Source organism: Ursus arctos, unplaced genomic scaffold (assembly GCF_023065955.2).
Source record: "Ursus arctos isolate Adak ecotype North America unplaced genomic scaffold, UrsArc2.0 scaffold_4, whole genome shotgun sequence".
Taxonomy (NCBI): Eukaryota; Metazoa; Chordata; class Mammalia; order Carnivora; family Ursidae; genus Ursus; species Ursus arctos.
In genome coordinates this window covers 19011181-19038785 of record NW_026623056.1, presented here as the reverse complement: position 1 = coordinate 19038785, position 27605 = coordinate 19011181, and the positions used below count along the sequence as shown (strand labels likewise).

General features: G+C 49.1%; 1 protein-coding gene across 14 annotated transcripts in view; it reads right to left on the bottom strand.

The window, feature by feature from the left end:
* Positions 1-7401: 7401 nt before the first annotated feature.
* Positions 7402-27605, bottom strand: part of ST6GAL1 (ST6 beta-galactoside alpha-2,6-sialyltransferase 1) — a 170531-nt gene continuing 150327 nt past the window's right edge. For all 14 annotated transcript variants that reach the window (XM_048214724.2, XM_057306918.1, XM_057306920.1 and 11 more), the window contains 4 exons: positions 26822-26919; positions 12044-12142; positions 10774-10948; positions 7402-10322 (listed from right to left, as the gene is read on the bottom strand). In XM_048214724.2, coding sequence (XP_048070681.1) covers positions 10081-10322; positions 10774-10948; positions 12044-12142; positions 26822-26919 — 614 coding nt within the window. In that variant the 3' untranslated portion in view covers positions 7402-10080. The remainder of the gene's footprint in view (positions 10323-10773; positions 10949-12043; positions 12143-26821; positions 26920-27605) is intronic.

The following is a 27605-nucleotide window of genomic DNA, read 5'->3' as shown; positions in this document are numbered from 1 at the left end:
GTTTCTTCAATTCCATATGAGTGAAATCATATGGTAATTGTCTTTCTCTGATTGACTTATTTCGCTTAGCATAATGCCTTCTAGTTGCAACCACATCATTTTAAATAGTAAGATTTCATAATTTTTGATGGCTGAGTAATACTCCAGTGTGTGTGTGTGTGTGTGTGTGTGTGTGTGTGTGTGTGTGTACATCTTCTTTATCCATTCATCTGTCAGTGGACATCTGGGCTCTTTCCATAGTTTGGCTATTGTGGACATTGTTGCTATAAACATTGGGGTGCAGGTGCCCCTTTAGAGCACTACGTTTGTGTCTTTGGGGTAAATACCTAGTAATGCAATTGCTGGGTTGTAGGGCTAAAACCCTAATATTAACAAAGATTAAGGATAGGGAATAGAGAATAAAAGTTTGTCAAACTTATCTTGTTTATATAGAGATATAAGATACCATTTCATTTCTGACTTTGACGAGTGAAATGTGGGTTAAAGTGCTTTTGCAAAACTTTGAGTAGAATGAAACATAGGATATATACTACACTGTATCGAATGTATATTATACAAAGCTCTGAAAAAGATAAAAAGAAAAACCCATATAATAAACGGAAAAAACAAAAGAAGTAGTTGGAAGTCTAAAAACAGAATGAAAGAAGGTGACAGTTGAAGATAACAATCATGGTACATTAAAATGAGTTTAAATTAAATTAAAATCTCCCTACTAAAAGGCTAACATTCTGGGATGCCTGGGTGGCTCAATTGTTTAAGCATCTGACTTCGGCTCAGGTCACGATCTCTGGGTCCTGGGATCAAGCCCTGCATCAGGCTCCATGCTCAGTGGGGAGTCTGCTTCTCCCTCTCCCCCGGCCCTTCCCCTGCTCCTGTTCTCTCTCTCTCTGTCTCTCTCAAGTAAATAAAATCTTAAAAAAATAAAAAAAGCTAACATTCTGAATTGGAAAACAAAATCTAATAATGTGTTGGTTTAAAGAAACACACTTAAAACCAAATGAGACCCCAAAAAACCTTATAAGCAAAAGGATGGTCATGAGTGTATCAGATCTGTTTAACAAATGGCACTGGGGCAACTGGATATCCACATACCCCAAAAATGAAGTTGGACTCCTTGCCTTATACCTACCCCAGAACTAATTTAAAAAGGATTACCGACCTAAATGCAAGAAATAAAGCTATAAAGCTCTTAGAAGATAAACAGAAATAAATCTTAACGACCTTAGGTTAGGCAAAGTCTTATTAGATACACCAAAAGCACAAGGAACAAAAGAAAAATAAGCTTTACAAAAATTAAAAATTTGTGTGCTTTAAATGGTACAATTAAGAAAGTGAAAGAGACCACAGAATGGCATAAATATTGGCAAATCATATATCCAACAAGGGACTTGTACCCAGAATATATAAAGAACTCTAAAAAAGCTCAATTATAAAAAGACAGATTAACCCATTTTTTTTTAATGGGCAAAAGTTCTGAAGAGATATTTCTCCAAAAAGTTATACAAATGGCTGATAAGCACTTGAAAAGATACATGGGGTGATGTTATCAAGATGGCAGCACAGGTCATGCCATATTTCAGTCTCCCTCACAAGAAGACCAATTAGCAACTACTCATAGACAAGACACTATTGTGAAAATCCCAGAACCCAGGGATGAGACTGAGGCACTCTCTGGGGCCCCGGAGACCAAAAAGGACCACCACATTAGAAGGGTTAGAAGAGTTGGGGTGCTTAGGCGGCTCGGTTGAGCATCTGACTCTTGGTTTTGGCTGAGGTCATGATCTCACGGCCATGGGATCAAGCCCTGCGTCAGGCTCTGTGCTCAGCACAGAGTCTGCTTCAGATTCTCTCTCCCTCTCCTTTCTCTCCCTCTCTCTTTCTTTGTATAATATACATGCTCTCTCTTTCTCTCAAACAAATAAAATTTAAAAATATATATTTTTTAAAAAAGGGGTAAGAAGAGCCTTACCCTTCACTGTAAACTCATTGCCCTCCCCCAGCTGTACCACGCTACACTGAACGGGCGCCCCCGGGCATCTGATTTTTCCAGTGGGAAACGAGAGCCCAAGGTGGACATCCAGCTCCCCCAGCATTATGGGATGCTTCCCAGGGGGCCCACTTGGATTTCACCTTAAGGGGATCACTGGGGGACTCTGCAGGGCTCAAACACCGGGTATCAGATAGAGGTGAAGAAGGGGACAGGGCCTAGCACCGCCAGTGCTCACATCTTGATGGATCTCTTTTCTGCCTGCAGCAGCACTCAAGCCGAGATCCCAGCCGGTGGCTCTGGCCGTCTCTCTTCAGAACCAGGTTGGTGGCCCTGTTTGGCCAGGGAGCTCAGTTGGCAGTTCTCTCTGATTCGAGTCCCCAGTCGAGTCCATACTGACTGTGGAGCCTGTGTTCTGCTGGGGTAGGGAGACAGATTTGCAGCCCCACTCAACTGCTGAGCACGGCTCCGGTCCCGCCTATCCAGGAAGCCTTGCCGAGGAACTGGGGCAACTGGAGCTCGTCCTCCAACCCTGATTGGTCAGGGAGCCAAGCCGGCCGCCCTGTCCCGCTGTTAAGTGTAGCCTCTGACCCTGCATAACTAGGGAGCCTGAGCAGCGACCCTGGGCAGGCCCAGAGCCCAGCCTGTGGTCCTGCCAAGCCACGGAGCCCGGCCTACCCGGCCTACCCGGCCCTACACGGCCCCACCCAGCAGCAGACTCCAGCCTCTGGCCCTGGCTGGTTGCTGAACACAGCCCGCAGCCTTCCACAGGCAGGAAGCCCAGATGGGGACTGGCCTCGGTCACAGAGCACAGCGGGCAGCCCAGCCTGACGAAGGGACCCAGACAGCAACTCGCCTGACCGCAGAGCACAGCGTCTAGCCCCTCCCAGCTGCAGGATACAGCTGGGGGCCCCTCCCCACCACAGAACCCCACCAGCAACCTCGCTTTTACACGGCTGGCAAGTCTCTGTTGGCTGTTGACGAGAGGCCTGCGTTCTCGGGACTTTTCCACAGGACTGCTGGAGTGTCCTCCTGATGTGGCGGTTGGCTTGTCCTAGAGCAAGTGACCCAAATGAACGCAAGGTGGAACCTGCAACGTCTGTGACCCAGCCTCCGAAGTACTGCCCTGTCTTTCCTCAGTCTCCTCTGGGTGACACAGATCGGCGCTATTCGGTGTGGGAAGGGATTTCAAAAGGACAGGAATACCAGGCGGTGAGGGTCACTGGGGGTCATTTTGAAGCCTGGCTGTGACGGTCTGCCTTCCTGATCCTAACCCTGCCACATGTTCACGGCTTCCGAATCGTCCTTGTCCCCCCACCCCACACGTACATCCCGCTCCCGTATCAGTGGAGCGCGGCCAGCAGCCTGCCCGATCGCAGGGCCTGGTCTACAGCCCTGACGGGTCACAAAGCACCGTCTGAGCCTTGTCCAGAGTCTGCCTGCACACGGAGTAAAGCCAGCAGAACCATCCTACCCAGGAGCACAGGCTGATAGCCCAACCAAACAGGAGAGATCACGGAGTCCAGCCTGTAGCCCTGCCCCATCACAGAGTCCAGTCGATGACACCACCCCACCACGGTGAAAGCTCACCCAACCAGCAGGGATTGCAGAGCCCGGCTAGTGGCTCCCTCTGACCACAGAGCCCAGCCAGTGGCACCACCCCTGACCTTAGAACCATGTAGAGAACCGTCTTAGAAGGAGACCAGTCAGCCCCCAGTTAAGCCCTCAGATGGCTGCAGGCCTGGCTGCCATCTTAACTGCAATCCGTAAGAGACCCCCAGCCAGAGACACCTCACTAAGCTACTCCCCAATTCCTGACTCACAGGCACTGTGAGAATCAATGCTTAACTGTTGCTTTAAGCTGCTAACCTCTGAGCCATTTGTTAGAGAGCTAATATAACTAATACACACTCTTCATTTTCTAGGTTTTTACTCATTTCTATGGAGAAACAGAAAGGAATAATAAAACAATAAACCAGAAAAAGTCACAAAGTTTCTAGCAATCTTATAATGCTGCCTTTGGTTTATTCCCTGGGCTGTCTTTTCCGATTTTCTAAGACTATTCCAGAAGTTCCTCTAAGAGGGTTCTGAGAGTCTTCTAGCCACAATTCCTGAGAGAAGACTACCTATCCTACCTACCACCCACCTCAGAATGTAGTCAGAGATGATGACATATGCTTATATGTGCAATTATTTGGGGGGGGGAAACAAGTATAAAGAAACCACATGTCCAATTCTAAGGAAAATGGTATAAATTACAATATATTTTTATGATACAATATCATGTACCCATTACACAGCATAATTACAAAGAGACCCTAACTGTTCTGGAGACACTTTTATGATGTATTTTTAATTTTAAAAAAAGCAGGACATGGTCTTATGTGTAAGTATAGTATTTTGTGTGTATGTGTGTGGACATATATGTTTATATAGTGTTTTAAAATACAATTGGGAACTTCTAGCAGGGATTATCTTTGGATGACAGGATGCAGATGACTTTTTCCCCTTTATGCTTTTGACAGTGAATGTATACTACTATTATAATCAGATAAAACATTTAAAGAAAAACGGGGGAATCCTGCCCATCCCTCAAGAGTGTCACCCATGAGACTACCCAAAATCAATCTCTTTTTTCTAGAACTTCATTATCGTTCCTTTCCTCGTACGCTCCCATGTCTTCTTCTTTGGCGTTTGCGTGCAGTTATAAATGCAACAACGTAAGTGTACCACCTGGGTTTAGCGCTCCAGAAAATGGCCTCGCTGCTCTCTCCTGAGCAAGACCCTGCACACAGGCGGGGCAGGCCCGTTCTCCCAGGCTCTGATTTCCTCCCACGGGAGGCGCTCCCTGTGGACTCACGGGACTGAACAGAAGTCCTCTCCCCATTAGAAACTTGTTGTCTGGGGGCGCCTGGGTGGCACAGCGGTTAAGCGTCTGCCTTCGGCTCAGGGCGTGATCCCGGCGTTCTGGGATCGAGCCCCACATCAGGCTCCTCCGCTGGGAGCCTGCTTCTTCCTCTCCCACTCCCCCTGCTTGTGTTCCCTGTCTTGCTGGCTGTTTCTATCTCTGTCAAATAAATAAATAAAATCTTAAAAAAAAAAAAAAGAAACGAACTTGTTGTCTGGTCGATCCTGAAAAGGACTGGCTGGTGGAATAAATGCATCGGGTGGTGGGATTTTCTGGGTGCCAGTAAGGCCTTTTTCCTTTTTCCTGCAACTGATGTCATTATCCCAGCCCACAGAGATGAATGTTCTGGGCTGGAAAAGTGGAAAGTGACCCTGGAGCCACGATGCACTCCCTGTCACATCACCGCACATCCGGGAAGGCTGCCCTGAAGGTCACAAGAGAAAAGGAAACCAAGGCCACAGCGGAGGCGGGGAGCTAGGAATAGGTGGGGGTGGCAGTCGGGGAGTCCAGTGCACCCCTCGTCCCGCCCACTCCCAGCTATGGAACCGGCGCTGGTGTGGGTGTGGGCTCAGCACGGTCAGGGCGCGAAGTCTTCTGTAAGAACAAAGGGCCTAGGAGTTGGGCTTCGGTCAGTGAGAGAGCTACCGGTGAGGTAGATGTGGGGGGGCAGGCGGATCTCTCACTCAAATGGCCTTTCCCTTTGTAGTCTGGCGCTCGCAAGTGGCTCGTGAGGTCAGGACGAGCCAGGGCCCCATCTTTCTCCCTCACGCCCAACATAAGTAGCAGACGAACTGGAGTCCGGAGCAGGGGAAAGGCAGTCTGAGGAGGTTGCAGAAGTGCCCCCCAGAGGCAGACAGAGGGGCGCGGCCCGCCTAGCTCACCGGCCACGAGGACCTTACAGAGATTTAGGGCCACTGTACACGTGGCCAACACAAATCTCGGTTCCCAAACCGACTGAAACCTGTTTTCCTGTCACTTCTATTCTGAGTTCCCTTTCCACTGGGATCCAGACGAAACGCCATCTTGGTTGACAGGGCATCCCATCTGAGTTCCAGGGAGCTGACGGCACGAGAGCAAGGGCTGCCGGCCTCAGAAGGAAATACGGACATGCCTCGTTTCGCTGTGCTTCGCTTTATTGCGCTTTGTGGATGCTGCTTTTCCTTTCTTTCTTTTTTTTTTTTAAGAATCGAAGGCTTGTGGCAACCCTGCGTCAAGGCTATCGGTACTTTTTCCAACAGCATTTGCTCACTTCCTGTCTCTGTGTCACATTTTAGTAATTCTCACCACATTTCAAAGTCTTTCATGCTTATTTTTGAATTGCTGCGACTTCATGATAAAACTTGAATGGAACAGGAGTTACTTCTCATGGAGGAGCAAAGAAAGTGGTTGCTTGAGCTGGAATCCCCTCCTGGTGAAGACGCCGTGAAAACTGTTGAGATGACAACAAAGCCTTCAGAATATTACATCAACATAGTTGACCCAGCAGTGGGAGGGTTTGAGGGGGTTGACTCCAAATTTGAAAGAAGTTTTGTGGGTAAAATGTATCAAACAGATTGCATGCTGTAGAGAAATTGTTCCTGCAAGAGTCAATCAATGTGGCAAACTTCATCATTGTCTTTTTTTTTTTTTTTTTTTTGAGAGAGAGAGTGAGGGTGTGGGGGTGGTAGTCAGAGGGAGAGGGAGAGAATCTTAAGCAGACTCTGTGCTGAGCAGGAGCCCAGAGCCTGATGCGGGGCTCGATCCCACGACCCTGAGATCATGACCCGAGCTGAAATCAAGAGTCAGACACTTAACCGATGTAGCCACCCAAGCCCCCCACATCATTGTCTTATTTTAAGAAATTGCTGCAGTCACCCCAACCTTCAGGAACCACCAGCCTGATCAGCCAGCAGCCAGAAACATCCAGGCAAGACCCTGCACTTGTGACTCACTGAAAGCTCAGGTGACGGGCAGCATCCTTTAACCATAAAATATTTTTTGATTAAGGTATGTACATAGTTTTTGTAGACACAATACTATCGCACATTCAGCCTACAATGTAGTGTAGTGTGGCTTAGGGGGACGTATTCAAGCCATACTGGGAGGTATGCAGTTCACAGAGAAAAGGAATTCTCCTTTCTCTCCTTATTCCTGCTTCTCGGAATTCTTATCCAAACATTTTGGCTGTTCCCTTAGGATGTCATTCCCTTAATGGATTTAGGCTTTTGGAAACCAAGGTAAAGACCTTCCTTCCGTTCTGCTTTCTGCCCTCCTGTACCCCTTCCCTGAGGTGTTGGACAAACAGCTTAGTCATTTGAATCTAAGCAAGAGCAAAAGGAAGAAAACCCAGTCAATCGGTCAATATGTCAGAGATGCTATCTGCCACCTAAGTGACCTTCTTCCTGGAGTACTGAGGAGAAGCTAGTGGGAGGATTCGTGACTTTGGGATTCCAGTTGCATCTTCCTTGGAGATAAAAGTTGAGAAGCATCAGTCATTCCCTTAGCAAGTAAGAAGAGAGGGAGAAGCTTTTTAAAAACACATTTATTTTAAAATTTTACATCATCTTTGGGTAATTCAGAATTCGATTAGTCATGTTTCCAGACACTTCTGAGATCGAGGTCTCCAAATCAAGGTGAATAGCTTATGTGATTGAAGGATTGGGGGACCTCATGATATAGGATGAAGAGATAGCTACTGACAAAGACACAACCCCTCGAGACGGGGACTTCCCTGCTGCACAGAATCACCATTTTTAAATTATGTCACAATTATGAAACCTCTCACCAGACCAACAGTAATACCCCTGTCTTATTTGCATTTTACTAGTCTCCATATAGAGAGAACACAGAATTAAAAGTCCTGTAGATCCAGAATCACACTTAAATTAATCCGATCCCTTATAGTAATTAAAAGCTAGCATCTACCCAGTGTAGTCTCGGTGTCCACACCAACGCCTGTCTCCCGCCACCTTCCTCTCACTGTGTATGATTCAAAGATTGCAATGAGTGCATCAAATCAGAACCTAAAGCAAGCTGGGGATTCATGGGCCCAGACAGGTGGGAAAGACTCCCTCCCCACAGCAGGAAGCAGCCCAAGTGCTCGGCCCATTCCGAAGCAGAAAGGCCAGAGCTGCAAGGAGATGGCGGGTGGGGGAGGGAGAGGAGGGGGAGGAAGAGGAAGGGGAGGAGGGACACTTCTGCACCTGCACTCCCCCATGTCCTCGGATGGTTTCCTGGGTGTTCCAGGCAGGGTAGTTGTCTCCCAGTAGAATAGTTAATTCCCTGATGACTGGACCCCCTCTCTGACCTCCCTCAAAGCAAGGTCATGCCCAGGTGTGAGCTTGGAGCAGGTCCTTAGTAAAGGGAGGAAGGGAGGGCAGGAGGAAGGAAGCCCCCATGTACTGAGCACCTGCTATGTGCCAGGTACAGAGCCGGGACAGGAGTTTCGTGTAACCCTTACAACAGCGCTGTGAGGTAGACTCATCACCCTCATTTTACAGATGTGGAAACAGAGTCTCAGGAAAATTCGCTCATGGTGGCATGGCTAGTGTGTAGGGGAGCATCAGTTGGAAAGCCCAAGGCTTCTCCCTCCAGGGCTCCTGCCGCTGCCTATACAAGCCAAGGCTTTGGCAGCCCGTGAGCGCGTCAGCTCCCAGACGACTCTTCTAGGGCTTAAGCTTAAGAGGCCCTTGAGCACATGGGTTAGGAGCCCTGGCTCTGCAGCATTACTTTGTGTCCCTGAGCAAGTCCTTTACCTTCTCCTCACCAGGGCCCAGACCAGTCCAGCGCGGTTCTCCACTGGAGAAGGGGGTAGCAAAACTACCCGGGAAGCATGTTTGCACACCACGGTGGGAGGGCCTCTCTCTGGAGACTCTGACGTTGCACCTTGCTGGAGGGGTGGAGCGCACGGCCGTCCGATAACCCCTGTGAGAATCCGTTATGATCGCTAAGGTTCTGACTTCTGAGAGCAACTTTAAATTCTAGGGAACCACATCCCCACTCCCTGAGAGACATTCTGCAAAAGGCCCATGAAGGTGAAAGCAATCATCAGATCAGGATACTTTTAAAGTACAAAATGCTTAAAAGTAATTTGAGAGAGGAAAAAAAAAAAATCTGCTTTAAGGGGGAAAATGAGATGGCAGCCAGGAGGGGTGGGGTGGGCATTCATGGGGAAGCAGCGGACACAGTGTGCGAACCCAGCAGCAGTGAAGGGTCCGCTAGGCCGAGCACGGACCAGTCAGGTTTTGGCATCGGGCTTGCCAGGTGTCTGCCCTCAGGGGAAGCAGTTTCCTCGGAAAATCACTTGGGCCTCAAAGTTCAGGTGGCCCTTAGAGAATAAATGGGCAATAAGCGCAGAAAGGAAAACACAACTCAAATGACTCAAGCATCTGCTTGATGCGTTTCTCCTCTTCCTCTAAAACCTCCACAGCCCAGCTCGGCGAAGCCCTCTCTGACCCATAGACACAGCAAATGCGTGGCCCCTTGGCGCATGCAAGCCCACAGCACGGCGAGTCTGCCTCGCCACCAACCCCCGTGCCCGGAGCACACCGAATCTTCCGTCTCTCCTCCACTGCACCGTGAGCCTCCGGAGGATGGAGACCGTGCCCTCCCGGGCCTCTCTTCTCCATATGGAGAGGATGTGGCTTCATTGAGACCCATTGTGCATAAGCACCCAGGCTAAGGACCCGCCAAACCGGCTAGAGTGATAGGAATGCCACCTCTCCCAGGGGCATGGACCTCGGGAGCAACTTTGTTCTGGAGGAATCGAGCATGTTTCCTATGCCCTGTACCACTTACTGGTTCCCCAGAGCCACCCTATACCCGGGCACAATCATAATTTGGGAGAATTTCTTTTACACATGAAATCCATGTCTAGGTACAGATTTCGAGCAAGAGAGAGCTCTGGTTTGTGAGATTAACATCATTCCGATGGGGAAACAGCCCAGCGTCGGCAGCCCTGGGGGGGGGGATAGGTGGTGTGGAAACAATGCTTGGGGTGTGTGGACACGTGTGTGGCGGGAGGCGCTGGGCTCGCACAGCTCTGCGGCTCCGGGTCAGGCTGGACCCGGCTGCTTGCTGTTGGGACTCCTGCAGCCTGAGGCTCTCGTTGGCAGAAGGCCCACCGTGCGGGTTGTGATTGTTCGGGAACGTGATCTGCCCAGACTTGGTGGAGAAGGGCGAGGGGACCTGACTGGGGAGCCCATGCTCAGCAGCGAATTTTCCGGAAGCCAGGCAGTGTAGCTTTCCCCAGCAGGTAAATGTCCTCGTCTGTGCCCTGGTTGAGGTGCTTCACCAGATTCTTCTCAAAGAGGAGTGGGTGGTAGGCGCCCATCGTGCAGGCGCTGTCGAAGAACTTCTGGTAGTAGTAGCACACGTCGGTCTTGCGCTTGGACGGGAGGAACTCGTAGATATCCACCTGGTCGCACAGGGTCATCATGATGATGATACCTGAGGAGGAGAGCGGATCAATTTTTTGGTGTCCCCTTAAATGGTACACCTGAGGCAAGTGCCTCCCTTGCCTCATCTTTCAAATCCCAGCCTGCTCTTCCTGTTTTCCTACGTCCCCCTCCCTAAGCCAAATCTGCCCCTCACGCAGGCCTGGCCCAATGCTGCTCCTCCACTGAGCTCTCTGACAGCACCCCCAGGAGCGCTGCTCTCTCCTGGCTTCGGACACCTGACTGAACTCCCCCACCAAAAGCCCTACAGGAGAAGGATTCTATCTTATTGATCTCTGGCTCTTAGCTAGAACTTGGCACAGCGTAGAAATACAGCAAAAACCTAGCAGTTGTTGGTTAACAAAGGAATGAGTGAATGAATGAATGAATGAATGAATGAAATCCCATTCTCTAATCTCTTCTAGAAACAAACACAAGAGATCTTTCCCCAGATACTGACTCACCAAGCATCCCAGAGGATGGGGGGTTGGGCTGAATCTCCTCTGGAGAGACTTCTTGAATGATGTCCCACAGCTCCCAAGGCATCTGGGGCTTGAGGATGTAAAAGGGCTGGTCTGGATGCAGCTTGCGGTAGCTCTTATAGTTCTCGAAGAAGCTGTAGTCGGGGCTCTGGTACCACTGAAGAGAAGGAAATGGTCTTCTCAAGGAGAGGGAGATGACTTGGAGCCCCTTCCTCAGAGCGGATTCCAGACTGCCCATCACAGCCTCGCTTGCTAGCACAGGGGACCCAGCCTGCGACCTATGCTCACAGGGAATTTTGAGCTTGGCTACCCTGGAACAGCTTCAGACTCTGGGATCATGGACTCTGGGAATGCCATCAGAGCTCAGAGGGGCCCTTGGCACCATCTAATCCCACCTCTCATTCTTAAAGGGCTGAAAACTGGGCTGCGGCGTGTCGCATCTGCGGGTTGGGAGCCCTTGTCCTGCCCCAGGCACACCTCAGTTCTAAGTGAGATCCGAGCAAAAGTGTGGAGGCTGAGGGGGTGAGGGTGCCAGGGATCACCAGTGCCTGTCAGCTCCTAGTGGGTCTGACTTCAGAATCCAGTGACCTCAAGATGGCACGCTGTGTCCTTCCACCCTGACGCCATTCCCCTGTGGCACTGCAGCCACATCAGGGAAAGGCCGGCTGACACGCACGCCAAAACCAAGAGCACCATTCCAGAGAGGCTGCGGGGCAAGCAGGCCTGAGACTCTGTCCTCTTCCTGGAAGAGAGCCCTCTGCTTAGTAAACCCAAGTCCTGGGACAGGACACTTTCCCTCTCCCCATTCTGGAAAAGGGAAACAGCCATGCCTCTATCTACTTCCCTATGCTGTTATGAGTGAATTGGGAAGAATTCTGGAAACCGGAAGTAGGTCAAGCATGATGATTCTGTCCTAGGAATGAGTAGCCACTGTCTATTCCTGCTGCTCTGCCTCAGAAATAACTGCATGAGACGGACACAACCCCACCCCAGACGGTGAGAAATCCAGCCACTGTTACTCCTGACCCCTACCATCATTAAGATGGCCCTGCGGGGCAGAGCACAGAGAGCGCTGGTATCGGACAGGGATACTTCTGCGCTACTAGTCCGGACTGAAGTGCGTTCCCTCCAGCGGAAAGAGCCAGTCCTCAGGGGTGGCCCAGGTCAGCCATGACTTTCCAAACCCAGGAACTCGGGAACTGGATAGGCAAACAGAAGACTCACTCCCTATTTCCCATGGACACCCACTTACCTTTGGGATATCTGAATGGTAAACAGACGGGTCCCACACAATTAGGATTCCCTCGTTGTACAGACTGTCTTTGAGGAAGCGCCCTTCAGTGGTGACCAACTGCAGGAAGAAACAAACTGTCACCTGAATGTGGACCTGTCAACGTTCTGTGTTGAGAAATAACCGACAGGTGGCAAGTACCATGGAGGTAATTCATGTCAGTGATCCATGAGACCAGCTGGCAGACGCTCACCTTAAAAAGCACATGTTGCCCAGGGGGAAACAGAGAGACAAGTGGCAGAAACCGAATCAAGCACTACCTTAAGATAAAAGCAAGAATCACAATAATCGCTCCCCACCTCGACCACTCACCATCACGAGGTGGAGACGTAATCAGCGTCACTGTAATACCTCAAGAATGACTACGTACAACCCAGAGAGCAGCAACTTGCCACGAGCCTCTGAGCTACTCCGTCCCCTCCCCCAAGGGCAGGAAGGCCTTGGAAGCCTGAAGAATATAGTCCCACCTCCTCAGTATATCTTTGAGACAAAAACTATTGGTGGTGGGCCCACCTTGGCCAGGGATCATGTGGTCGGACTGGGTGCTAAGGAGTCCCCAGGGAGCCACAGGGTGCCAGCATGAGTATGGCCATGAGGTGAGTGAGGCAAACATTTCTGTTTACCTCAACACATGGCCATCTAAAATGAAGATTACTGGAAATAAAAATTTCACAGCCTCTCTTACAGCTAAGCCTGGCCACGTGATAAAATTCTGGCCAAGGGCATGTGAGCAAGTGCGACTTGCAGGAAGTATCCTTAGAGGCAGAGTCATGCCTTTCCTTGTTCATTCCTCCTTCCTGCTCGCTGAAAGTGGATGTGATGGCTGGAGCTGGAGCAGTCATCTTGGACCATGAAGTTGAAGTCACATGATTGAACAGCAAATGCACAAGGTAGTAGGAGCCCTGGTTCCTGACACACTGGAACACCATAGCAGCTCTGGAATGTCCCTCCTTGGACTTCTTTTACATGAGACAGAAATACATTTTTATCTTGTTAACCTTGTGTTGAGGGGTGGGCAGAGTGTTGCTGTCACTAACAGCCAAACCTAATTCTACTTAGTACCGTGAGGAGCTTGTCTGGGAATTGCAGGTTGGGCAGGGCAGCTAGGATACAGAGGGAGAGCTGGAAGGTGTTAGAAAAATGTAGGCAGGGGCCATGCCAGGGAGCTTAGAGTCTTTTCAGTAGATTATGGGGCTGGTGAAGGCTTTTAAGTGAGAAGGATGTAAACTGACCAGTGTTCTGGAATCTCTAAAGTTTGAGAGAAAGGGAGACCAGGTAGAAGCGGCCGTTGTGGACAAAGAAATGACGGAGAAGGAACGAAGACCAGAAGCTCCGACCGTCAGCTGCAGACCTGCGGACCCACTGGGCGTTGAGAGCGAAGCAAAGGGGGTTAAAAGTGGCTCCAACACCTCAGGCCATTTCCTAAAATGAGAATGTGGAAAGAAAGGCAACTGTTATGTGCCTATGGAGGTGAGGTGGGGATCTGAAGTTCAAGGTTGAGACACAGCTGCGGGGCCACGGGATCGAGGACCGTCTTCTGACTTTAAGTGTGACCCTCTGTCCGTGGGGAGCACTGTCACTCCCGGCACAGGCATTCAGGGCTGCGGTCCAAAGGCAGAGTACGCATCCCGGCAGATGGGGCTTTGCGAGACAGACACGATCGAGCTGGTGACAGGGAGGCCCAGGGAGCCGTGGGCGACCTCCCACTATTCTATACGTGTCTTCTGAGACCGAATTCTACAGCTTCATTCCCTATTCCCATCCCACTCCTTCCCCCTCAAAGCAGCTGGTGCACTGAGAGCCCCAGTCTTTTCTTGAGCCTCGCTTCTTTCTCCGCAGAGGACCGTCGCCGGTGATGTACGCGCACTTGCGAGGATCAGAGAGAACCGGAGTTGTTTGAACATCTCCTGCTCCTCTCCAGTAAGCACACAAGAAGGAGGCCAGTAGCAGCAAGTTCTGGCACCCTAAGACTCTCCCAGCATCTGTGGCTTCACGGTCCTCGGAAATCCCAAGAGAGCTGCTCAAAAGTCTTCTCCATTCCGACAAAGGAGAACAACAATGGTACCAGGAGATGCCATCTGGTGACGTTTATTCCAAGCCAGGTACGTTCATACGGTGTCTCAGCTCACCTTCGGAACCGTCCCAGGAGGTCATTATAAATATGCTCGTCATATAAATAAGGAAATAAACTCAGAGATGCTAAGAAACTCACTAGTTTCTTCCCTTTGGTCTGACTCCAGAGTCCACACTTCTGACCTACGTCCTGCACTGCCTCGCACAAAGAGGGTAGGGTGGGTCAGCCACGGGTCTGGGGAGGAGACGCCGAAGAAAGCAGCTGATGAGGGAGACGGACATGTCACGAGAATGTTGCTTCTTACCTGAGTCATAGCAAGTCACAGCTGGAAGATCCTCAAGGGCCTGGACCCAAGTCTGTCATTTTCAGATGGGTAAACTAAGGTCCATAAACTTAGACTTGTCCCAGGCTTCCACGTGAGCTCGGCACAGAGCCAGAACCAGAGTCTAGAGGCTGGCTGCTCCCCGAGTGTTCTTTCTTTCCCCACAGGGCTGTATTGATAAACCACGAGGCATTTGAACAGCGAGCACGCTGCGGGGCCTGCGTCACCCTCGGTTCTCACCATACACAGTGGGGAAGTGGCTGTTCACTCCAGCTACTTGATGAGGCGAATGACAAAGCACGAAACCGAGAAGAGGTGAAGGTAAGGGCTAGTTTATCCCGAGGAGGAAGAGAAAGTGACCGCAGCTGGGACCTGCGCGGGGCCAGGGGAGAAGCTAGCAAGCACTTCTCAAGCTTAAATGGACACGGCTCTGAACTTACATACTCATTCTGGTCGCCCTTACGTGAGAGGTCAAGATTTCCTCAAACACAAGACAGCCTCAAAACTGCTCGCGGAAGTGGGCAGTGCTCCGTGTCTGACTCGCTCTGTGGTCTTAGGAGGGCTGCTTCCCGTCTCCAGGCTCAGGTGCCTTATTTATAGGACAGGACCACCCTGTGAGGCCCTGCCTGGGCAGCCGGCCATGACTGGACAGCATCTCAGACTCCCATTTCCCCCAACTGCAGCGCAAGGCACCGCGGAGAGATCAAGGTCTTCTCAAATGCCCCTGCACTTAACCTCGTGCAGAGTCTGACCTGAGTTCAGGGATCCCAGGAGCCTCGTGATGAGGAAAGTAAGTCATTGCCACAGCAACGGAGCCCCAAGGAACACCTGCCAGGAAAAGGCTACACCAGGGAGATGGGGTGGGGCTGTTAGAGAAACCTGTTTCAAGTCCTCTCCAATCACAAAGCAAGAAATGCTCACTGCAGAAAGTTAGAAGAGACAAAATACACACACCTGTATATATATATATATATATATATATGAATAAGAAAACAACCATCAATCATTGCATTCTTCAGATATTGCCTTATGAATATGTTGGTCTTTTTTCTTCCCAAATCTTTTTTCCCTCACAGTTATGGGCTGAACTGTGCCCCCTTTCCCCACCAAAATTCCTACGCTGAAACCCTAGCCCCCTATGCGACTATATTGGAGATAGGGCCTTCAGAGAGATAATTAAGGTTAAATGAAGTCACAAGGATGGGTCCCTAATCTGATAAGATTGATATCCTTATAAGAAAGGGAAGAGACACCAAAGATCTCTCTCTCCACAGGAGCATGGAGGAAAGACTATGTGAAGATGCAGAGAGAAGGTGGCATCCACAGAGCGAGGAGAGAGCCCTTACCAGTAACCAACCTTGATGGCACATTGGTCTTGTACCTCTGGCCTCCAGAATTGGGAGAAAATAGATCTCTGTATGAGCCATCCCATCCGTGGTAGTTTGTTACGGTAGGCCTAAGAAACTAATACAGTGTGTGTGTGTGTGTGTGTGTGTGTGTGTACTGATATCTTAACTACAGAGTCTAGACTTAGTTGTTTTGTTAAACACAGACAACAAAGTCCATGTCTTCTCACATATCCCTCACAATATTTCCCAGCCCCAAAAGGGGCATGAAAAGGAAGCTCTAAGAAGCTACATAACTGGCCCAGGATCACATAGCAAGGAAGGGAAAGAGCTAGGACACCAATCAAGGCCTGTCTGGTCTCTTTCCACTGCACCAGACAACCTTCATTCAAAACAGCAAGGGATGATGCAACAGTCTGTGTTCTAGCTGCCAGACTTGCAACCTTGCCAGAGTTACAAAGCCAGTTAGTGCCACAGGAAGACAAACCAAGGGGTGGCTGAGGTCCTGAGTAGATACGAAAAACGAAGGCCTGACTATGGTAAACCAGACCTAGACGGGAAGCAGGTGCTCTAACAGGGAGAAGGGCACCTCAAGTGGAAAGCCACCACAAACCCCAAATCAGAGGGGCCTGTAATTCTACCCCGCAGCCTAGGAAGTCATCAAAAGAACCATTAAGGATAAGAAGAAGTAATGTTGGAAAGTACTTAAATGTCCAAGCAGAAGAGGTTATGAGAATAAGCCACGGAATGGAGCCCCCAAGGAGTACTATCCGGCTATGACAAAGAGGAGGAAGATCTCGAGGAGCTGATACGGAGGGATTTCGAGAAGATACTGGGGGAAACAGTGTAAAAGAGCATCTAGGACCCCCTGCACTACGTTCCGTGAGAGAAGCCAGGGGGATTAAGGAAGCATACGTACATCTGTTTGTCTCGACAAACACACATACAGAAGGACAGATCAGAGCACAGTATGGGCGGCTCCCTAGCAAGCGTGGTGCTGGAGCCGGCTGGCAGGAATTTGGGAGGGAGTTAGAATTCTCTGACTATACCTTTCTGGGGAGTTTTGAATTTGGGGAGTATGTTAATATTCTGCATAATTTAAAAAGAAGGAGGAAAAGAAAACCCCAAAACTGAAACAAAATGCATACAACTGAATTTCAAATGAATTCAACAGTCTCAGTTCAGAGAAAGACAAGGACGAACCCAGGTAAGGCAGGTGTACATCACGTGACTATGTGACCTCAGTCTCGGGCAGGGTGTGGAAGAAAACTGCGAGCCCAGCCTGAACGCTCTCCGGGAGGTTTGCAGTACAGAGAGATGTGCAAAGCAATTCTCAAACTCCCTTAGGGGTCTTATCAATTGTGAGCAAATAAGCAGGCGAATGTGTTAGAAGCAGGAGGGGGGGTGCAAATATAGAATGGGGAAGGCAAGGGACACCTTCTGTGGTAGGCTGAAGTCAGTCGGGGTCATGTACACGCATGTCTATGCGGATGTGTCCGTGCACACACGCAGGTATGTGTAAGTATACAGTAAGTATATGAAAGCACGTGCACGTGCACTGTGTGTGTGCAGGTACACATACGTGTGTATACGTGCTCTATTTCCTAGCTCGCCCGGCCGTAAGGGCCAAGAAACCAAGATACCTCAGTAGGCATGAGCCACCTAGCACCCAGATCTTGGTTTCTAATATCCATTTTTTATTTTATTTTATTATTTTTTTAAAGAGAGAGAGAGAGTGAGGAAGCACAAGTGGGGGGCGGAGTGGTAGGCAGAGGGAGAGGGAGAAGCAGGCTCTCCGCTGAGCAAGGAGCCTGACCCGGGGCTCGATCCCAGGACCCCAGGACAATCAATTTTTACTTAAAAGAGCCAAGACTCCTTGGAAAAAATGTCATATCCCAGAGTTAAGGTAGGTTAGGAGGAGGAAATAAAACTTTCCTGGCTATCTCAGTGCTCCTGCAAACAGCCCTAGACTCCTAAACGCTTCACATACCTATCAGAATAAACTCTGTAGCTGTTTGTCTAGTTAATTGCTCTGCTCTGGTTCAAAACCAAATAAAACTTCTCTTATCTTCCCAAGAAGCCAAATGGTTATAGCCCAGATGACATCTCGAGGTTAATATAGAGATATCCTAAGAGGCCAAGGAGACCGGTGCAGGAGGAAAGAAGCCCAGCAACTTACAGACATCTCCAGTTTCACATCTGAGTGTGTTTATATTCTAAGGGGCTGGAGTAAGAAGGGGCCCCTTTTAGGAAGGGCAGAGGACAGCCACCTCCTGCCTTTTATAAGCGGTGTGTGTCGGGGGTGGGGATCACTTCCTTTTTGTGCCTTGCCTATGGGGTATTTGGCTAGTCAGGTGAGATCATTGCATTGCCCTGGGAGTAGGAGCTTGGACACAGAGGGACTAGTACACTCCTTATCTACTGTAAAGTGTTAAATAAGAAATCTGTCTCTGACCCAGAACACTGTGCATACATACATTCTGGATAAAACTAATAAAGACGAAACCTTTAAAACGAGACAGATAAGAAAAAAATTAATTGGAATATCTTGTTATGCCAGAAGACACCAAAGTATTTAAAAAAAAAATGGTGAGGGCATGCGTGTGGCAGGGAAACAAGAGCCAGCTTCAAGGAACTCCCACCGGCCAATTCTAAGACAATTTGAACATCAAAGTAATTCAGAATAGTGATGAGTTACAAACCATTGAAAAAATAGGAATCTGTGAGTTCTTACCAATAATAAATAGAGAAAGAAAGGAGAGGAGGGAGGGAGGAAATGAGGGGAGGGAGGGAGGGCTGTCACTTACAGTAGAATTCTGAGCGCCAACCCAATGATGCGGAACAGGCAGACCTATAGTGAGAAGACTACCATTTTGCAACCATCATAGTAAAGACTGGTACAGGCAGAAGTGAGCCGTGAATGCTAAATAGAGGAGGAAATTTTGATCAGGAGCAGAACAGTGGCGCAGGTAGTGAAGTGCTCACCCATAGACTACGAGGGAAAGATAACAGCTATAAAAGCGGAGAAATCAGACAATACCTTATCCAGGTGATCAAAATTAAAATCAGCTGAGGGGCAGACAGACATCGGATGCCCCCTGATGTGACGCTCTTAGGAGGACCCAACATCACGTATGTAGTTTTCCAGCCAGGAGTGTATGAACTGAATCTAATATTGAGAAAGCACTGGACAAACCCCAAATAATTTATATCTTTGAAGAAGGACTTTATTCTTCAAAAATGCCAGTGCCCTAAAAGACGAAGAAAGGCTATGAAAATATTCCAGATTAAGGGAGACGAGAGGGGCACAAGAACTAAATGCACTGCCTGAATCTGGACTAGATCTTGTACCGAAGGGGGAAAAAAAAATACATGCCATAAAAGATATTATTAGGTCAATAAGCAAACAGATCAGTCTGGAATTCAGACAGATTAAACTATGTTATCAGCATAAATATATGACGTTGATAACTGTACTCTGGTTGCATAAGACAATATTCTTGGAAATTCCTAGGAAATACAGCCTAAGGTGTGTATTAACTCAGTCCATTCAGGGGCTATAACAAAACACCAGAAACTGAGTGCCTTGTATAGCAGACATTTATTTCTCGTAGTTCTGGAGGCTGGAAAGTCCAAGATCAAGGCACCAGCATACTTGGCTCCCCAGTGAGAGCCCCCCTCCTGGCTTACAGATGACTGTCTTCTCTGTGTCTCATGAGAGAAAGTGAGCTCTGGTCTCTTTCTCTCTTCTTACGAGGGCACCCTCGAAACCTCTCCTACATCTAGTCATTTCCCAAAGGCCCCGTCGCCAAATACCACTGCACTGGAGGTTAGGGCTTCAGCATATGAATTCGGGGAGACACATTCAGTCCATAAGAGTCTGCCCTGGATCCTCCAAAATCATATCTTTCTCACATGCAAAATAGATTCATTGCACCCAACCTGCCAGATGTCTCAACTCATCCCAGCATCAACTTGAGAGTCTAAAGTCTTGTCTCACGTGACTATTACCTAAATCAGACAAGAGTGAGATCGTTCATTCTGAAGCAAAACTCTTCTCCAGCTGTGAACCTATGAAACCAGCTAAGTTATATACTTCCAAAGTACAGTGGTGGGATGGCATAGGCTAGACATTCCCATTCCAAAAGGGAGAAATCAGAAGGAAGAAAGAGGTGGCAGGACCCAAGAAAGTCCAAAACCTAGCAAAGTAAATACCCCTAGAAGTTAAGGCTTGAGAAGAATCCTCTTTGGTTCAATGCTGTGCCCTATGGACCCACAGGGCAGTGGTCCCACCTCTGTGGCTCGGCCACGCCGCAGTCACACCCCTAAGGCTCTGAGCAGCTACCATCTGGCCTCTGAAAATCAAGGCCCACTCCCACCTCTGAAACTAAGGATGCAGCCTCGATGATTTCTAAATCACCTTTGGGATCATGCTTTTCCTGTCACGAAGAAAAATGCCATTCACAGCCCAAGTGCTCTCTAGTCCCATCCTGTTGGACCTAAGAGGCCCGCGGCGTTCCTCCACTTCGTCCTGTATCCATCTCCGTCAGCTCAAGCTGGCAGCGTTTCTGCTGGGGGGGCTGAGTAGGCCCGTGGTTCACACCCTTGCTCATCTCCTTATCAAATGGTTTTGGGGCCACCCCTTTGTTTTCTCTTCAGAACAAGCTTTCTCGATTTTTTGGCATATAGATAAGCCAAGAATTTTCCAAATCTTTAAGTTCTGTTTCCTTTTTGCTAAGCGATTCCTTTTTTAATTCATTTCTCTCTTCTCACATCTCACTAAACGCAGTCAGGAGAAACCAGGCCAGTCGCTCAGCGCTTTGCTTAGAAATCACCTCAGGTGCATCATCCAATTTCTTTGCTCACAAGTTCTACCCCCTACAAAGCGCTAGAACCCGGTTCAGCCGAAATCTCTGTCACTTCATAAGAAGGGTCACTCTTTCCCCATTGTTCGAGAACATGTTTCTCATTTCCATCTGAGACCTCACTAGAAGGGCCTTTATTATCCATATTTCCACCAACATTCTGTTCACGATTATTTACATACTCTCGAAAAAGACAGAAGCTCTCTCTCCAGCTCTCCTCTACTCTCTTTGAGTCCTCACCAGAATTTCCCTTAGCGTCTATATTTCTAGCATGTCCCTCAAAACTCCTCCAGCTTCTACCAATCACCCAGTTCCAAAACCACTCCACATTGTTAGGTTTTTGTCATAACAAGACTCCTCCTCTCAGAACCAAAAGATCTTAGCTCAGGCCACTATGACAAAGTAGCATAGACTGGGTGGCTTAAACAGCAGACATTTGCTTCTTACGGTTCTGGAGGCTGGGAAGTCCAAGGTCAAGGGGCCAGTACCTTGGTTCCTGGTGTGGGTGCCCATCTTGGCTTGTAGACGACCACCTTCCTCACGTGGCAGACACATCACAGGGGCACTCACATTCAAGACCTCATCTAAATATATTTCTCTCCCAAAGATCCCATTTCCAAATACAATCGCATTGAAGGTTAGAGCTTCAATATATGAATTGAGGGTGGGGGGGACATACACTTTCTGCCCATAATAAGTATTTAGGAATTAATGTCTACAATATATACAACTTACTTTCAAATGAAAAAATAGTATGAAGAATGAATAGAGCAGATGATACAACTGTAGGATAAAATGAAAAAATGCATCTGGATAAAGAATATACAGGCATTCTTCATATTAGACATATTACTGCAACTTTTCTGAAAGTTTTAAAGTATTTCCAAATAACAAGTTCAAAAAAAATTTTTAAAGAATTTGGAGAAGTTTGGAGGCAGTCCACTGAGTGAGCAGAAAGTTCTCTAGACTCTACTTCATTCAACAAATATTTATTGCACATCTACCATGTAATGGGCTCTGATCCTGGCACTTGGTATACGAGTGAGCAAACAGACAAACAAGCCTCCTCTCCGAGACCGAACGTCATGGTGGCAGAACTTGGCAATAAGTGAGACGGGCAACTAGGGTGAGGGGAGCGAGAGGCATGGACTGGGAAAGTGCCAGCAGAGGGCCAGGGAGGAGCCTGACCCAGCTGTGAGGAGGCCTTCATCCTGCCCCGGGGCCTGCCATTACCCTCTGTGTGTAGTGAGGGCCACCTTCTCTTCCCTGGCCTGGGTGGTCTCCTTTGGAAACTGAAATGACCTGACAAGACCCTGGGCTCCACAGGGGCAGGGAGCATGTCTGTCTCTGTTTTACTGCTGTTGTGGGCTGCTGAACTCCAGCTCCCGACATAGAGGCTGGCACAGGGCAGGCGATCCAATAAGAACTTCTGGAATGAATTCATGGCTTGTTGATCTTCAAAGTCCTTTTAAGCTCTGTGAATTCCAATACCACTTGAATCACCGCAAAGGACGTCCTATCATAGCAGACATTAAAAGGATAACGAGGGAAATAAATCTTTTACGAAAAGATAACAAGGGAATATTACGAAGAACTTTATGCCAATAAATTCAATGACTTAGAAGAAATAAACAAATTCCTTGAAAGACACAAACTTCCAAAGCTCAGCCAAGATGGAACAGGTAACACGAACAGCCCTAAATCTATTAAAGAAATTGAATTTGTAGTTTAAAAACTTCCCACAAGGTAAATTATAGGCCCAGATGGCTTTACCGGCAAAATCTACCAAACATTCAAAAAAGAGGAAAAACACCAATTCTATACAAACTCTTCCAGAAAATTGACAAACCAACCTCCATCCAGATCCTACCTCTTTCACATCCGTTCTGTCCTCCCTTGAGCAACCCACTCAGATTCTTTGAACCTTGGTGTCCTTACATAAAGTGGTAGGTTATGATCACACTTCGCAGCACTGTGCTAAAGGTCCCGTGAGATAAGATACGTATGGGCCTCAGACAGAAGAACCACTGAATAAGTGGCACCAGCTATGGTCTCAGGATAAGCCCCAGTGAGTGACCCGAGAATGTCCTGGTTGAAGTCCAATCAGGACATCCCGTTGCCATGCAGGGAACGTGGGCCTCCTCTCCCCAACCTGGAAGAGAGCTTCATAGGCAGACCTACCATAGCCTTAAATGAAATCTTTGCAGGATGGAGATTTACCCCTTCACTCACCACCTGGAAGAAATGCCTAAGAAGGGGGTAGCCTTCCAAACCCAAGAGACTTTTCAGGGCTTCTCCATGCTCCTTCTTCTCGATCGCTGCCCCTACCAATCTGGAGGTCGTACCCATTCTCTCTGAAGTCACGCTCTCCAGGCCCAAAGTGGCCAGCAAGGCCTGGAGATCCTGCGCCACTCCTCTGGCTGGCTCCTTCCTCTGCTCTCCTCACGCCAAGCCTTCTTTGCTCAAACCTCCTCTCCAGAAACCCTTCTTCCCCTCAGCCTCCCTTTCTCATATCCTACTTTGTGGGGAATACAGCAGCCCTTTCATCCTTCCACGACAAATGGCCTCCAGCTACCTTTCTTAGCCTTCTTCCCTTCTGACTCCCTCCTGCGGGGCTTGATCTTCAGCGGGGCTTTGGATCAATCCGTCCTCCCCATCCCTTACTTACTGCCCCCTCTCTTCAGTATATTCAGCTTCTCCCTCTGTCAACTGGTTTCTCCTCATTGACTCAAAAGAAATCTTACGGTGGTAAAATATACATAACATAAACTGTGCCATTTCCAGGGTCTTGAAGTGTCAGCCCAGCGGCATTAAGTGTATTCAGGCTGTTCCACAACCATCACCACCATCCATCTCCAGCACTTCCTCATCTACCCAAACTGAAACTCTCTACCCATTAAACAATAATTCCTCGCCACCCCCAGCCCCGGAAACCACCGTTCTACTTTCTGTCTCTACGAATTGGACTATTCCAGGAACCTCATGTGGGTACCCCGTACAGCATGTGCCCTCGTGACTGTCTTCCCACTGACTTTTAAACGTACTCAACTCTCTCCAATCTAAAAACATGAAAAGAACAGAAACGGGCCCTGGAACTCTCGACTCTCTACGGCTCTTGCCCTACTTCTCCTCTGCCCTTCAGAGCTGGCCTTCTTGAAAGAACCCTCCGCACTGGCCTTCCCCACTCACTCCTGACCCTATGCCCCGACATGGCTTCTGGCTTCATCGCTCTCCCAGACAGCTGCTGCTGAAGGCCACCGGTGGCCTCCGTGCTGCCAAACAGACAACAGTGCTTCTCAGGCCTCACCTCGGTGGGCCTCAGCAGCATCGGACAGTACTGACTAACCCCTCTTCCCGGTTTTGTTACTCAAAGCCCCTGCGTAGAACTTCCGTCTACACCCTGTCCCTCGCGCTCTCATTCGGCCCCACCGTTTCGTTGCCTCGCAGATAAAGACGCCTGGCAAATTCGCACCTCCAGCCCCCTCTGTACAGCTGCCTACGTGACATCTCTTCACAGGCATCTCCGAGGCAGCTCAGATCAACCCCCTCCAGAACCACAGTTTTTATCCTGCCCTCCTGTCTGACCCCCACACAACCCAAAACGTCTGCAAGCACTTGCAATCCCAGTGACTTCAGCCGGCCAGCCACACGAGCCAGAAACCCAGTAGCGCCGGCAGCTCCTCTCCCTTCACCCCTCGCCGCAGACCCACGAACACCTCTGGCCCACACAAGCCAAATAGCTCTCGAATCCCTTCCATCCTCACAGTCACCCTCATTTCTCCTCTGCAGCAACTGCTACATTTCCCTGCAGGAGCCTCCTAACTGTCTCTCCGTGCGCCGCACGGCCTCTGTGCTGATGGACACCGGCCACATGTGCGGAGTGCAAGTCTGGTCAGGCCACGGAGAACACTCCTGACCACGGCGCCAGGACGTGGCGCCTCCTTACCTTCAGCCTCTGGCCTCACCACACTCCCACATGCACTCCCCTCCTCCTGGGGCCCTGGCCTTGCCCTGCCCCCTCCCACACGTGGCCTCACCTAGGCCCTACCCTACTCGCCCTCCATGCCCACCCAGCTGTCTCGCCTCCTCAAGGCTCCTGACGTCCCTGACCACGGAAGATTTCCCTGCGGCGGCTCTGGGAGCACCTTGAGCCTCTCCTCCGGAGTTCTCTGGTGCCACCACCCATCTCTCTGCACGATGATTGGTTGTAGCCGTAGGCGGCCCGTGAACCCATCTCAGCATGGGCCCACACGAACGTAAGAGTAGCTCTTCTCCACTGATGTACATGCCGGGTCCCAGGGGATCTGCGTGGTCTCCTCGCTGCCTCCTCCTAACAACCTTGTGCTATGAAGGAGTGCTGCTCTTCTCCCCTCTCCGCATGAACAAATGAAGCTGTCAATACTTACCCACCATCATTTAGCCATTAAGAGGCAGAGCCAGGGTTTCCGCCCCAGGCAGGCCGACTGCAGATCTACGTACTGACCACCACATTCTACTCGGTTCTATCCATATTTGTCAAGTGGGGGGAGGTGAGGGGAGGCAAAGGTGGGTAGTCGGGTACCACCTTACACAGAAGTAGAGGTTAAGCTGTAGCACTTCCTGAGGTGCTCTCTAGCTCCAGGATTTCTTTGACTGGGGCACGAGAAGGAAAAGGAGAAAGAAGGGAAAACTCATCCCACCTCCTCTGCCTGGTTTTCAAGACTTGCCAGAGTCCAAGCAGCCATGAAGCTGCAGGCTCACCTCCCTCTATTGCGCAACGCAAATCCATCCCCACCCCCACGCCAGCCAGACCTGTTTGGATGTCTCCCTCATTTCCTATGTGCCTCTGTCCTGCCAAAAGCACTTCTTAGAATGCCTTTCTATTACGATTCTTCCAAATCCTGCCCATATTTCAAAGACTAGCTCTGGTGCCATGTGCTCCAGAAAGTCTCTTGCTGACCAATCTATTTCTTTTAATCTGCCTTCTTATAGTTTATAATAAAAGTAATATAAAAGCCCAAAATATAAGGTTGAATAATAAATAGGAAATGAAAACACATAGAGTCTACTGAGGATATTACAGGGACAGAAAGTGATATCATCATCAAGGGATTTGAGAAAGGACAGAAAACAAGATGGCAGCCACTGGCAAAGAAGTGAAGTTCATCAATCCAAGTCTCTTCATACAAAGGTTCCTAGGACTGTGGGCCTCAGATGGAAAGCGGGCCATGCAAGAAGCAGCTTCTGCCCAGCTGGTGAATTCCTGAAGGGCAGGCAGTGAAGAGATCACTGCCTGAGAGAAACGGAAGTGGAGCCTTGAGGCAGAAGAGTGGAGAAATGCAGGTGTATTGGAACAGTACGGAAAGGGCACTTAAGATCACTCCCTGGATGTGCTCCATGTCCACAGAATCCTAGGCAATGTACAGAGTCTACACATTGACATAAAAACACCCCAGGTTTACATGTTTACACAGAAAACAATAAACATCAATGGTCGTGAGTGAGGTGAATGGGTTTGCAGACCTCTCATGCTACTTTTGAGATATGTGTCATCCAGTTTTGTTCTTTGGGTTTTTTGTTTTTTGTTTTTTAACCACCAATTAAATCTATTAACAGAACTTTGTGGCAAGAGTATTTCTCAAGACCCCATCGGTTTTGAGAAATCAGCATATGCTACCTGAAAATACCTCAGGAAACTAATCCTTTAGGGGAATTCATGAAGCAATACGTGAATTCGAGTGCCATGTAACACATCGTCATCTGGTGATCACGTCTTACAATACTTGTATACTATTTTATAGCTTATCGAACATGCCCACATTCATTGCTTCACTTACTTTTCCCAGCATCCCTCACTCTGATATTCTCTGCCATGTTGTCCCTTGCGCAATACTCCAGATAAAACCTGGCAGCTACTGGGACAGCAGAACTCTCCTTTCTTGGAGCACTGGACACCTCTGTTAATGCCAGCGAATGCCACAGGGGCTTTTTCATGAACACATCACCAGGCTGGGTCTTAGACTCCAGAACTCAGGAAGGTCACAGGACTTAATTAACTTGGCAGCTCTGATGTGCTCCCAGCAGGTGGGGTCTATATAAGGGCCCACACTGCGGTCCTTCCCTCACTCCAGATCTGCACAGAAGAAAGTTTACCTGAGAGTTCATCAGGCGAATGGTGGTTTTCGTGCCCACATCTTGTTGGAAACTGGCTGTGGGCGCCCCATTAAACCTCAGGACTGCGTCATGATCATCTATAAACCACAAGGAAACAGAAAAGAGGTGGTGAGCACCGGCAACATGCAGAAACAGAGGAAGGTCTGGAAGGAAAGAGGGCAGGAAGAAGGGGAGGGCAAGAGAAGCGTACTTCCCAGTCTTTATCCCATCGTGAGTCCCCTCACAGGGGAAAAGGATCATATTCATATGGGGCAATCTGGCACAGTTTGTAGACAGAGATGACCACTCGCCGGTCTGGTCACTGCAGAAGCTAACGAGGCTCATATCGGGCCTCCCTGAAATCCCTGCCATGACTCCAGTGCGCCCGCGCACGGCAGAGAGGTGACCAGGGCCTGTGTGCTACCTCATGTGGAATCACTATCCCAGTCACCAAAGAAGCCAACCGAACATTCTCTTGGTATTCCAGTAGGTCATACTTCCCTCCTTGTCAGAAAAATGAAGATGCTCCCATAAGCTCAGTGTCACCCACAAGTGCAAAGTCCTCAGTGCGCTCTGAGAAGCTCGCGGTGCTCAGCAAATCAGAGGGATTTACCGTGGTTTCCAAGACAACTCCCCAGGTGCACCATTAGGAACCTGAGGCCCCCGGAAGGGTCACAAGTCTGGGTGGTGGCAGAGATGGAATAGGAGGACATAGATCAAAACTGAATCCCACATTTTCTAGTGAAAAAGAAAAACTCTTGGTCAGAAACAATGTCTTAAATCC